The sequence below is a fragment of the Arachis ipaensis genome, chromosome B4, assembly GCF_059453495.1.
Source record: "Arachis ipaensis isolate K30076 ecotype BB chromosome B4, ASM5945349v1, whole genome shotgun sequence".
Classification (NCBI taxonomy): domain Eukaryota; kingdom Viridiplantae; phylum Streptophyta; class Magnoliopsida; order Fabales; family Fabaceae; genus Arachis; species Arachis ipaensis.
The window spans coordinates 128,736,696-128,752,600 of NC_142439.1; the positions used below are offsets into that span (position 1 = coordinate 128,736,696).

At 34.6% G+C, this 15,905-nt stretch overlaps 3 protein-coding genes across 3 annotated transcripts; 2 read left to right on the plus strand and 1 right to left on the minus strand.

The window, feature by feature from the left end:
- Positions 1–3,471: 3,471 nt before the first annotated feature.
- Positions 3,472–6,186, plus strand: LOC107637007 (serine/threonine-protein phosphatase 7 long form homolog). Its single transcript, XM_088483469.1, has 3 exons — positions 3,472–4,085; positions 4,257–4,318; positions 6,149–6,186. The coding sequence occupies exons 1-3, from the start codon at positions 3,472–3,474 to the stop codon at positions 6,184–6,186; spliced, it is 714 nt and encodes a 237-aa protein (XP_088339595.1).
- On the plus strand, positions 5,330–5,752 carry LOC148569170 (uncharacterized). The gene has a single exon (XM_088483870.1). The coding sequence runs from the start codon at positions 5,330–5,332 to the stop codon at positions 5,750–5,752; it is 423 nt and encodes a 140-aa protein (XP_088339996.1).
- A 227-nt stretch (positions 6,187–6,413) lies between the features above and the next one.
- LOC148569171 (uncharacterized) lies at positions 6,414–7,457 on the minus strand. Its single transcript, XM_088484915.1, has 2 exons — positions 6,959–7,457; positions 6,414–6,880 (listed from the first exon to the last, which is right to left on the minus strand). Exons 1-2 carry the CDS (start codon positions 7,455–7,457, stop codon positions 6,414–6,416), a joined length of 966 nt encoding a protein of 321 aa, XP_088341041.1.
- Between the last annotated feature and the right edge of the window lie 8,448 nt (positions 7,458–15,905).

Here is a 15,905-nt window from a genome sequence, read left to right on the forward strand (position 1 = left end):
TAAAGTGGATCTATGGTCACGGTTTTCGGGAGTGACCTAAAAAGGTCATGGTCACGATTTTTCAAAAAATGTGACCTAAAGGAGGTCTATGGTCACAATTTATGGAGGTAACCTAAAAGGGTCTATGGTCACGATTTTAGGGGTGACCTAAAGGGGTCTATGGTCACGGTTTTCAGAGGTGACCTAAAAGGGTCTATGGTCACGATTTTTCAAAAAAGGGTGACCTAAAAGGGTCTATGGTCACAGTTTTTGGGGATGACCTAAAGGGGTCTATGGTCACAGTTTTTAAGGGTGACCTAAAGGTATGTATGATCACGGTTTTGGGAGGTGATCTAAAAGAATCTACGGTCACGGTTTTTCAAAAGAGTGACCTAAAGGGGTCTATGATCACGGTTTTAGGGGTGACCTAAAGTGGTTTATGATAACGGTTTTTGGGAGTGACCTAAAAGAATTTATGGTCACGACTTTTTAGGAGTGATCTAAAGGTATATATGGTCATGGTTTTGGGAGGTAACCTAAAAGGGTTTATGGTCACAGTTTTATGAAAGAGTGACCTAAAAGGGTCTATGGTCTCGGTTTTAGAGAGTAACCTAAAAGGGTCTTTGGTCATAATTTTTTACCGTGGCCTAAAATGGTCTATGATCACTGTTTTTCAAAAAAAAAAATAAAACTCTGTCCCCTCCTAAACGGTGTCGTTTCTTCCATTTTCAATTCCCCCAACTCCCCAATTCGATCCCATTATCTCTTCAAAAAAGAAAATGATGAACCCTAACTAACTCATCCCTCCCAAAGCCCCCCTCCACGAAGAACTCTGCCCCCACCACCATCCCTTCACCACTACCAGAAATTTTTTGCCGCCGCACTCTCCACTCTCAATGTCAAGTCCCTCTGCCTCAAAGACCCTGACCCAACCGTCAACCCTCTTCCTTATCAGTGCAATCATTCATCGCTAACACTGACGTCGTCATCAACAAACAGACACCGTCACCGCCAAAAGTCTTCGTTCGACGAAGGTTTATTGGAGCTCGTGGTTTCGCCGTGTCTTCGGGCTCTCCTCTATCGCCGTCTCCTCCTCGGTCTCTCTTCTGGCGTCGTCTACTTTTCGTGATGGTATGAAGATGATAGCGCCATCATTGCAGTTCTCATAAAGGTCGATGGGATATTATAGTATCTCATCAATTTATAAAATGGATTATCAAGGCTACATTAGTTTAGTTTGATTTTTTAATATAGCTGGTAAAAACAATAATTTTTTTAATCAAAACTCTTAAAACTATGTTTGCTTATTCAAGTTTTTATTATCAACTTAAAGTGTAGCAGTATAGCACTGGCCAATGCACTAGCCTTAATTATTCTTGTGAACATAACATGATTAGCACGAAAGTGTAGCAGTATGTCAGTTTCATATTCCAACTTGTATGTAGTTCAACTTGCAATATCTGATTTAGCATTATTTTCTCGCTATTCGTCAAAATTTTGTCATGAAAACCAAACCTTCTTTTATTTCTTTCTTTAATCAAATTTAAATTAGTGGGTTATTAGTTAAGATGAATGACATATGTGTGTGTTTATTGTTACTAGTTTAATTAATTTTAATTTAAGTTTTTTGTGAAATTATAGCAGTGTAGCACCAATGTTATCTATTCCTTTCTTCTAATCCTTTCGCTCTTTACTTTGCACCATTGTTTACAGCTAGCATCTTCTATTTTTTATTTTTTATTTTCTATTTTCTATTTTCTTTCATTATTGTTATTATATATATATATATATATATATATATATATATATATCATCCTTTTCAATATGTGTTATTTTTGGATAATTATTAAAAAGAAATAATACCCTCCTATTTTTTAAGAAACAAGTTAACAGAAATTAATTTCTAAATAGATAACAGAATGGTGAAGTGCAGATAAATGGATGCATGGTGTGATGTTCATAAATGTGGACCTGTGAAGATCAGAGACCTGCAAAATGCAGGTAACGTTTTGCAGATATTAGAAACAGAAAATTGCAAGCCCTGCAAAACGCAGGCTGCGATTGGCGAGGAAATGGAACAAGAAATTGAAACGTGTCCTACATGCCGACAGGACCAAGGCTTGACCAACTTCGAACTGAGCAAAACGCAGAATGCGTTTGTCAGTGAACCAAAGCCAAACGCAGGGTGCGTTTTGCAGGCTCCCTACCTGCATGCGTGCCACGTGTTCTGGGAGGGGGTTCAGCTGGGTCTTATAAGTGAGAAACGCAGATTGAAGTAGAAATATAGTTACTGAAGCAAAACTAGTTAAGTAAAACTAGTTGAGGGAGAGTGAAGAAGCTGTGAAAGAGCTTGGTGAAGAAGAAGAACTACATGGTATAGGAAAAAAATTGTGCGTGACTATACCAAACCAGAAGATCATATTATTGAGTATTTGGATCATCCCCAATTTGTAAATAAATTTTTATAATATTTAACAATAAATATATAAATTTATTTGAATTTTATTTATTTATGTTGTAATTAGTAGTATTGAGGTTATTAATATTATTATAATTAATATTATGTTATTATTAATTTTGCGTTACGGTTTAAATTTTTTAAGACTATTATTATTATTATTATTATTATTATTATTATTATTATTATTATTATTATTATTATTATTAGGCAAATTAATCTCTTTTTTATTATTATTATTATTATTATTATTATTATTATTATTATTAATTTTGCGTTACGTTTTAAATTTTTTAATGCTGTTATTATATTATATTATTATTATTATTATTATTATTATTAATATTAATAGACAAATTAATCTCTTTATTATTATTATTATTATTATTATTATTATTATTATTATAATAGTAGATCTATTAATGAAAATAATTTATTAATAATTTTTAAAAAGAATAATGTGTAATAATTTATTATTATTTTTTAGTGATTTATTATTATTTTTTATGATAGTAATAATAATGATAATAATACTGTCAACAGTAAACGGTTTTGTTAATAATGTTTACGTAGAAAAAAATTATTATTATAGATATTATAATAAATGTTTTTTTTCATATTTTGTAACAATAATTAATACTGTATGTTAATAACAAACCTTGTAGGTTATAGTTATTATAATAAATGGTTATTATTATTGTTATTATTGTTATATTTGGATAACTAATATTATAATTAGAGTGTTATTATAATTATTTTATAATACTGGTTATGATAGTGAGAATAAGTTATTATTAATTTTTAATAATTAATAATACTGTTTAATAAATAATAGATAAATATTCATGATTTTTTAACAATTTATTATTATTATGTTTTAACCGGTATTATTTAGAATTTAATAATTATCATTTTTTTTGTAGGCTATCAGAAATTTGTTGTCTAGAAAACTGGATCCGCCAGATATGTTGAATGAGGTAGCTGCAGCGACATTGGCATTGACTGGTTTTTAACACGTTTCGCGAGTAGGCGAAATGAGAGGTCATTCTGCACTACTGAGTGCTTTGGTGGAACGCTGGAGGCCGGAGACTCACACGTTTCATCTTCCGGTCGGTGAAGTGACGGTGACGCTGGAAGATGTGAGCTATATTCTTGGTCTCCCGATTAATGGGGAGGCTGTTACGGGTAAATCAGATAGCAGCCACCAGTTTTTGGTGGAGAACTGCATTGCGTGCTTTGCTCGAGAGCCCGGTCCGGATGATCACGTGTTGGGAAAGGTTAATATTGCTTGGGTCCGGCGGTGCAGAGACACCGAGCCGTGTGATACTCAGGAGTCTCTCGAGCGGTACATCGGAGCGCACATTTTCTGCGTACTGGGTACAATTGTGTTTCCGGATAAGTCGACCGTTTCACTGAACTCGAAGTTTCTACCGCTACTTAGGGATTTCCACCGGATTTCAGAGTATAGTGGGGGAGCAGCCAGTCTGACACACCTATACAGATCGTTGTGTCGTGCCTCACGATACAACTGCAAAGAAATGGATGGCCCACTGATACTGCTTTTTGTTTGGGCGTGGGAGCGTATGCCGTTCCTGGCACCTATACCCCGCGATCAACTCGGCAATATTAGTGTTCCACTAGCGCGACGGTATTGGTTTTTAGCGTGGTTGTTATTATTATTATTAAACTTATTCATGTTGTTGTTGTTGTTATTATTATTATTATTATTATTATTATTATTATTATTATTATTATTATTATTATTATTATTATTATTATTTTGTTCTTCTTATTAATAATGTTATTATGTTTTCGTTAGGTGGAGTCATTGGCGCCGACATACGAGATATATACGGTGGTCTACTGCGCATTTTAGGCAAGGTCTCGACGACATGGGAGTTGACGACGTAAGTTGTACCATTAATGTCCAATGTTTTTATTCAGAAGAATAGTTTTTCTAATCGACCTCTTGGTAACTATTATGCAGTTCATATGGCGGCCATATATGGGAGTGGGGATTCCGGATGGCCTCGCTCCCCATATGATTATGTGCTCCACCCAGTCGCCTCTAGTGTCTTTCGAGTGCATAGAATGGCACGTGACAGTTCGGGATGCAGCAGCTACCACCAGGCCCCGCGTTCAACCTTGGTCGTGATCACTGCAAGCCGCTGACAGGAGCACAGAACCATGACTGGGGACAGATTTACAGTCAATGGGTTAACAGATGGACATTTGACTGCTATAACACATTGCAGCTAGGCGAGGAGATTATTGACTTCCATCCTCTCCCAGTGTACTACGACTGGTACAACCATCAGTATGGGATTCACCTGCGGCTGTCAGATAAAGTTCCAGGCGAAGAGATTGGCGCCAATGAACCACAGCAGCAACAGGAAGAACCAGCTGGCTCTCACCAGGGAGTCCCGCCGCATGAGCAACAGGAACAGGTATTGTTTTTAATTCCTAGTATTATGGTTATTAGGTTTATAAATAGTTATCAGTAATTACTATTAATTGTATTTAATTGTTAATTAGGTGCCGGCATATGAGCACCACTATCAGGTCCCGGCGTATGAGCACCAGCTTCAGATGCCGGCATATCGCCATCAGTTTTAGGACCCGGCATATGCCCATCAGTTTCAGGACCCTGCATATGTTCAGCAGTTTCAGGACCCGGCATATGTCCAGCAGTTTCAGGATCCAGCATATGCCCAGCAGTGGCCGGCATATCAGCAACAGGCAGCATATATACCGAAATCACAGCCGCCTCAGGCACCTGGGCCCTACATACCACATCTGGTAATTCCAGCCAAGGGTCACTTTAGTCCGTTGGGTGGATTGGACACCACCAGCTTCTCTGAGGTCCTAAGAGATACAGATTTTCTCGGCCCGATGCAACCGCAGGAAGGGCCTGCTACATCTCATCATTCTGGTGGTCGTCGCGCCACTTCAGGTCATGCTAGTGACTTCGACTTTGATCACTCGACCGGTCATGTAGATCCACTCGGTCCATCCGCACCACCACGTGGCCAGTTGTTTGATTTGAATGAGTACCCGCAGCAGGAAGAGGGAGGCTTGGGGTCCGACTTGGAGCACTGGTATGATCTTGGTGGAGCGAGTGCTCCGGGGATGAGTGGCAGCGGTTTGTATGACACTGGTACTGTGAGCATGACAGATTTAGGCAGTGGTCCTGACGTCTGCAGTGGGCTGGACGCCGGTGTGTCTCAGAGTCATCCGTATAACTTACGAACACAGACTGCGCCTTCGGACAAATACACCCCATCCTTGTATTCGAAGAAGGCGCCGAGGAAGTAGTCTATTGTAGTTGATGGTTGATTCAGGGTTGTATTCATAGTTGTATTCGACATTTGTATTCAGTATTATTATTATGACATGTTTAGATGATTCTGTTCAGTAATTATTATTATGACATATTTAGCTTTGTTCCCGTGTAACTTTAAAAAATGTTAATTAGGTTGAAAACTTTATTTATCATAACGAGATTAAAAACTTTATTTATTATAAATTGTTAACTAGGTTAAAATACATGACGATATTACATAAAAAGTAACATATAATTGTGAAGTAGGTCATAACAAAGTTACATTGAAAAGCTTAACCACTAATGACCTCCAGCGGAGCTTGGACCTGCGCGCTGAGGACATCGACTGCGGCTATGTCCCTCGCGTCCACATATAGTGCACCGGCGAGGACCACGCATCTCACGTGAATCCATCTCATTCAAGTAGTGGGTGGACTTCGGTCTTCCTTTCGTCGCGCGCCTCAATGTGCAGTTGGCGATCACCTTCGCTCCTTCGTATCTATTCCATGTAGATGGGTCACCCATCGGAACAAACTCGTCTCTGTAAACCTTGCAAATTTCAGACATCTTGTACACATCGTGCACGTACACTTGCCAATCGAGACGCTGGTTGGCGCAACATGCAAGCACGTGGCGACATGGAAGTCGCTCGACCTAGAAATGGCCACAGTCACAGTGTCGTTGCGCAAGGTTGACCGTGTAAATGGTACCATCTTGCATTTTGCGAACCTCAAACATCTCATTGCGCCTGTCAAACCGGTTGACCACAATGTTTCCTGCACGTCGGAAGCTTTCTTCAACTCTTTTCGTTGCGAACTCTGAATACATAAATCCGTTGCAGAGACGCTCATGAGCCTCGGTACTCTTCCGAGTGAACGACTCATTCAGCCGATATAAAGTTGACCGGACCAGGGCAGTCACAGGAAGGATGCGTGCCCCCTTCAGGACAGAATTTATGCACTCTACCAAGTTTGTCGTCATATATCCCCAACGATGACCACCATCGAATGCCAAAACCCATCTCTCAACACCGATCTCATTGTACCATTGAGTATATGCCTCACCCCGCTCTTTAAACCTTTGGTAGTTTTTGTTGTACTCCTGCTCCGTTCTAGAATAGCCTGTTGATAAAACCATTTAGTCATAAGCAGATGTCACAAATTTACTATGACTAGAACCATAATAGCGAGTTGATATACCTGTGTTCACCACGAGTTTATGCAAATATGGAGCCTTGAACCTCCTTAAGAAGTTGGAGCCGATGTGCCTGATGCAGTACATGTGCCACGCCTTTGGTGGTGACCATGCACCATTACTGCGAGCTATTGCAGCGTCGATGGAGGTATGGCGGTCAGAAATAATACCCACCCTATCAATGGTAACAACATATCTCCACAAATTCGTTAGGAAAAACTCCCATGCGTCTTCCGTCTCACCCTCGGCTATGGCAAAAGTAATAGGCACAATGTTTTGATTCCCGTCTTGTGCAACCGCTACCAGAAGTGCACCTTTATATTTTTCATACAGGTGCGTGCCATCAACTTGCACCAACGGCTTGCAGTGTCTAAATGCTACAATACACGGATAGAAGCTCCAAAAAATGCGATGCAGAACTTTTACACCTTGAACCTCCTCAGTCTCATGGTAATCGGGGAGCGTTTTGATTTGAACACGAGACCTTGGCATTTTAACCGTCATTGCTTTCAACCATACTGGCAGGGTCTGGTAAGAAACTTCCCAATCACCGAAAACCTTGGCAACAGCTTTCTGCTTTGCCAACCAAGCCTTGCGGTAACTGACAGTGTAGTTGAACCTAGATTGAACTTCTGCAATTACAGACTTCACCTTTATCGAGGGGTCTGATTCGACCAACGGCCTAATGACATCTGCAATTGTGTCTGAGTCCAACTTGGCATGATCTTGTGATATCGTTCCCACGGTGCACGTGTGCTTGCCATTGTATCTCCTGATCTCCCAACAAGCTTTCTTTCAAATCAAGCTAGCCTGGATTAGCCAATCGCACCCTGCATCATACCCCTTGCATTTCTCATAGAATGTTTGCAGCTCAGACTCATACACAGTGTAATCAACCCCTCTAGAGATAGTGTAGATTTTGATTGCAGATATCACCGACTCTCTCGATCCAAATTCCATTCCAACACTAAACTCGCCATCTTCTGCGCATCGTTGCCTTCACCTACGACATGCGCACCACCATCAGTCAGACGAGGCATATAAAATAAACACTATAGGAAACTTGAGTTAATAATCATAACATACCCGTATTCGCATACTCAGGAAATTCTGGGTCATGCATGGCTTCCAGATCTAGAGTCAGCATAAAAGACGGGACACCAAACGGGTGCTGGCTTATAATTGCATTCGCTTCATTTGGTACCTCCGGATTGCCTGCCAAGTCTCCGTCATCGTTCTCGTCATCGACTTCATAGTTAGCTTCAAACTCCTCTTCACTGTCATTATTTTCTTCTTCCCAATCTATATCACCGAACTCATCAATATTGACCTCCTCACCGACCGCGCCCGACCCTGACTACTGCTCAAACTCAATGTACAACTCTATCATCGGCACGTGAAATCGGGTTTGTTGATAAATACAGAACATCTGCTGCATACTGACATCGTCAGTAATGGGCATTAATTGAAACTGAATTAGCCCACCAAATACTTGCACAGGACTTCTGTATAAAAGGTTGCTCACCCTTTTCAAAATGTGGCTTTGAATGTTATTACAAAGCCCATTTTGCAAATCGACAAAGCTCATGGTACATGGAATAGCAAATGACAACGGACATTCACAAACAAAAGTCACTCCTTCATGTGTGTTTGGTATAACTTCACCGTTATAATATACTCGCAAATTTGCAATATTTTCCATAACTTCAACCTCACGTACTCCAATTTTTTTGACACAGCTAACTGCCAAAAAAAACTAACAACTACAACATATGTATTTGAAAGATGAGAATGATGAGTAGAATGGGAGTGAGGCCGTTGCGCTGAGGAGTGCTTCGTATTTATAGGCAGGCCTCTTAAAGAAAATATTTTTTTTCAACAAACGCAACCTGCGTTTTTCAAAAAGCAATCTGACAACGCGAAAAAACGCTGCCTACGTTTTGCGTTTTCCAAAAAAAAAGCTGGCCCTCATCACAAAACGCAGATTGCGTTTTGTTATTACATAAAAAAATTATTTAGCCCAACACAAAACACAGGCCACGTTTGGATTAAAACCATTTTAAAAAAATTTTGAAAATCCTGCACCAACCAAACGCAGGCCACGTTTCTTCCTTCCCTGCACAAAAAAAAAAAAAAACAAAAACATGCCAAAAGTAAAATGCATCTTACGTTTTACGCCTGTCATCATAGCAGGGAAAATTTTCTCCATGCATCCATTACGTTAAATATCACAAAGCTTTAATCCATATAAAAAAAAAGACCCACAAGTTAAAGTTAAGCGAGGAGGTGGGTCCTCTTCGTACTCACCCTTCTTATTTCTTTCTCTTATGAAGATAGATAGTCTTTTTTAATGGAGTAAAAAGAAAAAAGGAATTCATTCCAATAAAGAAGATCAGAGTATGACTAATGTGGGGAAAAAATGAAAATAAGCAAGGTTTAGATTATAGTTTTAGCTCAATTTTTTTATATAACTGAAATTGCTCAAAGTTATTGTTAGTAATTTATGAGTGTTAAAATAGGTAAAAGTTAATGTTGCATTTTTTTAGAATTAAATTAAATAATTAATATATAGTTCAACACAAAGTTATCATCATCGGATTATTAGATTTTGTTGAGTACTAATACTATTAGAATATAAACAAATAACAATATATTTATTTTATGTTATGATTATCTATCGTAATCCACCATGTATCAAAAGATATGAAAGTAAGTACTGTTCAAAATTAGTAGTTAAATTAATAGTGACTGATTGCTATTGATATTAATTTTATTGTTGATTTGTTGGTCTTAAACGAATCTACAATAGAATCTAATTTGTTAGAAGAAAGTTGCTTGTTCTTATTGTACTTAGTATGTACTAGACTACTATAGTAGTTAATTATGGAAGTTTGATGTTGGTGTGTCTTTTTCACATAAGAAACTCATTAATATAGACCTAGGTGTTTTAATTTGTCTCCTTTTTATTTGATTCATGTTATATATTCTTAATTAATTAATGTTGGTTAATTGCTAGTATTGCATTATAAAATATCCTAATTAATTTATGTGTGTGATAATTACAAGTTCATGTTATTTAAGAGGGTAAAACAAGGTACAGACACAAATAACTCTCTATATAAGCTCTAAACTAGTGAACAACTTCTATTACATGTATGTATAGATTTTGGTTAAAGTTTTCTTTTTATGTAGCTCGAAATCCTAGCAAATACTCCTTGTTGTTTAGTGGTTGAAATTTTAACATTGATTGACTTATTAAACTTGTGCTGCATATTTATTACTCAACTGTACTTCGTCATCAAAAGTATTTTTGCTCTGTTCTAACATGTTTATTTCTTTTGCCAGCAAAAAAACATGATGTGAAGAAAATATGTTCCATATAAATATGAGATGAGATGGGTTTTATAATGACTTTAATTATCTAAATGAAATATTTTGATGTGTTATGTATTTTTGAAAAGAGACTTTATCTAATATTACATGTAATGGTTAAATTACACCATATTTTGATTTGTGTTGTTTGGACTAAAAATATATCTAGCTTATAATGTAACTTTTATGATTTAGATTTCTTAAATTTCTCATTTTTAGATTTATTTTGTGATTATCATTTTGAGATGTGATTATGCTTTCAAAAAATTAAATCTCATAAAATAAAATAGACTAAGGTCACCGTTTTAAAATAGGGTCGCCAAAGATAAATTATGGTCACGATTTTAAGAGGCTATGGTGACAATTTTAAAGTGGGGTGACCATAGACTAAGCTATGGTCACGATTTTAAAGTACGGTGATCATAAATAGCTATGGTCATGCTAAAATTGTGACCGTAGAGGCTAACCGTGACCATAGATGAGGTTATGATCACGGTTTTAAGGTGGGGTAACCGTAGATTAACCTATGGTCACAGTAGAAAAACGTGGCCTAAAGTATTAGAATTTGAACACTACAACCGTGACCATAAATAAAAAAAATCGTGACCATAAGTTTATAGCCATGGAAGAATACGCCACGGCGGAAAAACTGTGACCATAGGTCAAAAACCGTGACCATAGACCGATGGTCACCTTTTTCGTTAGCTATGGTCACGGTTTTTCACCTTGACCATAGACCTTTTTTTGTAGTGGAACGAACCCACTAAATACTGATATAGAATATTTGTGCAAAATACATGATATTCTCCTTAATATTTCTAAATCTATCTTCTCACAAATCACATCTTTTAGTTTCTCAAATGAGAGTGTGAATGGAATAATAATATCTAATAGTTTCTCACATACAAATTTCACTCCTTTAATTTAGATATTTGTAACAAAATTTGACCATAATAATACACTTTTAACATAACTCTATTATTCATTTTTTTCTACTTAGTACTAACATTAAAAACGCTCAACCTCTGTTATTTTTGGACATAGAGTAAGAGAAAAGAGAGTTTCTGAAGAAGAAGAGCTGAGGGAGAAAGAAAAAGAGGAGAGTTCTACAAAAGTAGAGTGGAGTAGACGCACGGGTATATATAATCAAATAAAACAGACGGTTCCATTTGGTTTTTAACAATTTTGAATTTTTTTATAATAGTCCGATTTGTGTTTTTTCGAATTAAAAGAAAATTGAAGTGAATTAAATTGGACCTTTTGATTTGATTGCTTTCTCTCCCATTAATTAAAAAAAAGACTCGTCACAACAGTGTATAACACTTCTCACCTCTATATCGTAGCATAACACAACATCTTCATATTTAAAATAGCCATCAATGATGATTTTAATGGTGTGAGATTGGTGTAAAATTTTATTCAATGACTCACTTTTTTTTGCTGGTTACATGCTGGTCAGAATTTAACAAAGTTGTTAGTTCCCTAGACTTTTCCTTCAAAAAATTAACCGGCATGTTTTGCATTTATTTTTTGTATAGTTTTTTGTATGGTCAGTATATAAAATTAAATAAAGAGATATTTTTAAACTTATCTAGCTGAGATCAAATTTCTTCAAATAATGTGTTGAGAGCGGTTGAGTTCTGTGTTGTATCAAATTTAGTCAACAAAAAAAAAAGTCTTCAAACTTCATTCTTTTAGTGCGATTTTTCTTTTTCAAACTCTAAGTAATATGCATGATGTTTTATTTATAAGGAAAGTTCTATTTCCCAATAATCTTCATTTGGAAACCTATTTTTGTAGTTGTATACTTGTATTATATACTCGTTTGATATATTCCTTCCGTATCTTTACACACTACTTTACATTCTTCACATGTGACGTGTCTTTAATTTCTATCTTTATAAGAATTATGCCACCTCCACTATATGCATATACATAGAAATGTTGAATAAATTAAACACATAGCTGGCAAGAGCTGGCCAATGAAGCCACATCTTAATGTGTTTGTCATGTTAAAAACGGATAGGCAAATAATAAATGTTAAAAAGAGATAATATTATGAAATGCAATAATAGGGGAAAGCATGTATGAATTTGATGGGTTGATGAACTAGCTAGTGTATGTTTAGCATATGATCCTATTATGACTTTGGGAAATGTGGAATATATAATGCAAATCATAATGGAGTTACATATGTTGTAGCATTAGTAGCCTAGCACTACTTGATACTATTTATAATATCCTCTCTCCCAATTATTTCTTGCCCCAACAACACACAATGATACTAATCAAGCTCATTTTGCTTTCTTTGGGTTCACAAAAGTTTTTCCCTCCCTTTGCTTGTGACTTGGGAAAATCAAATATGTCAGTTGTAATCTCTCTTATTACTTTATAAAATTGTAAAAGAAAAGTTCAATATGAATTATTCGACCTATACTTCCATTAATAATGTGCTTTTTGCTGGTTTTCTAAGTTCAGTTTGAGTAAATAACTTAATCAAGTTACTTTTGAAAAAATAGTTTAAATAATAAATATTTACATTAAAAGTAACTTATAAATAAATTATTTTATTTTTAGTTTTTTAGTTCTAAAAGTACTTATTTTAAGAAAAAAATAATAAAAAGTTTTTTATTATGAGAAAAGTCATTTTTTTAACTTCTCCTTAAACACCAAAATAACTTTTTAAAAAGTTGCAATTTTATTTTGAAAATTATACCAAACATTAATACTACACCTTTTCATAAGTTAAAAGTAAAAAAAAAGTCACTTATATATAAACCTATCTAAATGGACCTAAGTTGGTTTAAAAAGAAAATTTTTTGATTGTTTCGAGAGTAAATGAATTCTCCCACTCTGTAATTTATTGTATTAGTTTGATGAGGAGTGGAATTAGACTAAATTCTAGAAAGGAGTCAAAATTTAATTTTATAATATAAATAAGAATAAAATAAATATTTTAAAGAGGAGTAAATTAAATTTTACATATAATTTATAAAAGAAATTTGAGATTTGAAAAGGGTTATTGTTTTCTTTTTTTATTTTCTTTCTTTCTGTAAACTTTCTCTAATCTCCTAAGTTTGGTGTTAAAAAGAAGGGTAAACTATACTTTTTGTCTTTAAAGTTTGGCAAAAGTTTCAAAAATACCCCTAAGTTTTATTTTGTTTCAATTTTGTTCCAAAAGTTTAATTTTCGATTTGCATCAAATATACCCTCGACGGCTAAATTTTCAAAAAATTTAAGACCAATCTAACAATAATGCATGGAAATTATGTTTGATTTACTTGTGTTGAGGGGTTGTTATTATGAAATTATTGTTGAATTGGTCTTAAATTTTTTGAAAATTTAACCGTCAAGGGTATATTTAATGCAAATCGAAAACTTTTGGGACAAAATTGAAACAAAATAAAACTTAGGGGTATTTTTGAAACTTTCGTCAAACTTTAGGGACAAAAAATATACTTTACCCTAAAAAGAAAGAAACATCTAAAATATATATATATATAAGATACATCCAAAACTTAAAAAAAAAATATCCAAAACTAGTAAAAAGAATCATAAAAAACCTATCAGAAGAAGAAAAAGACAGACGCTCAAAATCGATTATAATTAAAAGCAGCGGAGGACATACTGCGTTGTTCACTGCGGGAGGACGGCATGGTTGATGGTGGACAAATTGCGATTCTCATTTATAAGTGTGTGGCGTGGCATGGCACAAGCCACGACCCTCCTCTCCGGTGTCACCATAATGGGATTTTCGGGCGTTGTTCGTGGTGGAGAACTTGCGGCTACCGGTGGCAGACGGGTGCCGGGCGACGATGATTAGCGAAACGAAACAGCATGTTGCGATGTGTCAAAGGCCGTACGTGACAAGTGATCCGTTGTGGCGTTTGAAGTTGAAGAGAAAATCGCAACGTGAGAGGTGGAGTGGGAGGACGCGTATTTTTTTATAGCAAACATATTTTTTAAAAATTTAAAAACTATATTTTTTAAAAAATTAGCTCAAGCTAATTGTATATAGAGTTGGATGTTTATACTTTTTCTAATTTTACAATAATAATATTAAAAAAAACCCCTATTATGATATTTTTCTATTAATAAACAAAAAATTTCATTATTTACAACCATGGAAAGTCGTGTAACATTTGCAAAAATGTGTGTTGTGTGTTTGTTTTGGGAATCCACAGCCAGTCGAAATAGGATTTGAATCCTCTAAAGTTTGAATTTTATTTTAGAGAATAAAGTATGATTTTTTTTTTCTTGAATAATTTTTCTTCTATATTTATTATTGGTCTTATTTATGAAATCAATGATAAAAAATTACACTTTACTCTCTAAAATAAAATTCAAACGAAAATCAAAATCTGGCGAAATAAACCAAATTAGCCTTTACACCGAGACTAGCACACAAGTGATAATGTAAACATGATTTATATATCTTTTCGTGCATGTGGGAGGTAACTGCGTCCATTGTTTATTTATAATGTTAATGCTTGTCTTCATTTTTTTTTTTTTTTACTTTTTATTAACCTCAAAATAAAAATATAAATAAAAATACGTTTTAAGTAAACTTAAATAGAATATATAAACATCGAAACATTTAGGAGTCAAAAGTAAAATTTTATGTTTTAGTTTAAATTATAAAAAAAAACTTGTATTCTTTTAATGAAAATTCACAATTAAAAGAGAATTATTTTGTCAAAAAATTAATAATATTTTAAAATATATTAAAAAGCATAATTATTTTATTTGTTGTTTACAAAATATTTGTAATCTAAGGTACGAAGACATAAAAAGAAAAATTTAATTTTGATATCTATTAGTTAAAATAATTTATATGTATATTTAATTATGTAATATTATATGAATACAAAATATTTTTTATTAATCACGTAATAGTATATTAAAATTAATATATATATATATAATATAAATTTTGTTATGGAGTTAATTGAGTATTTGTACAATGTGTATAATGAATTATTTATTTGGCTTAATATGAGTTAAAAAATGAATATTTTGGGTAAAATACTACTAATTTCTCAAACACAATACATTCATACTATCTAAAATAACCATACATCTGATATCCTACATCCATAAACTCCTATTGTGCACATTGTATAGATACTCCATTAACTTCCTATACTTCCTCTCTCTTTCTCTCTCTATATATATTTGGGGTAGGAATGGGCAGAAAATTTGATTGTTGATAGTGGGTCTTAGGAATTAGGATATTGTCGGCAACAAAGTAACACCCTTGGCAAAAATGAAAAAATGTGAAGCTGTTTCGCACTTATTAGCATGCTAGTTATGTTATGCCATGTGTATGTGTTTATAGTCCCTTCATGACAACGAACCGTGCGCATCTTCTATTTCATTATATATGCTTTCAATTGTATTTATTTGCCCATGTATAAAAATCTTATATATATTCAATATTACAATATTCTATAGTACAAGATTTAGTAATTAACGTGAAGCGTTGTTTAAGAGTATGTAGAAACATGTAATTCTATAAAAAAAAAATTATACTAATAATGTATATATTTAAATTAGTTAAATAGATATTAAAATCAATCA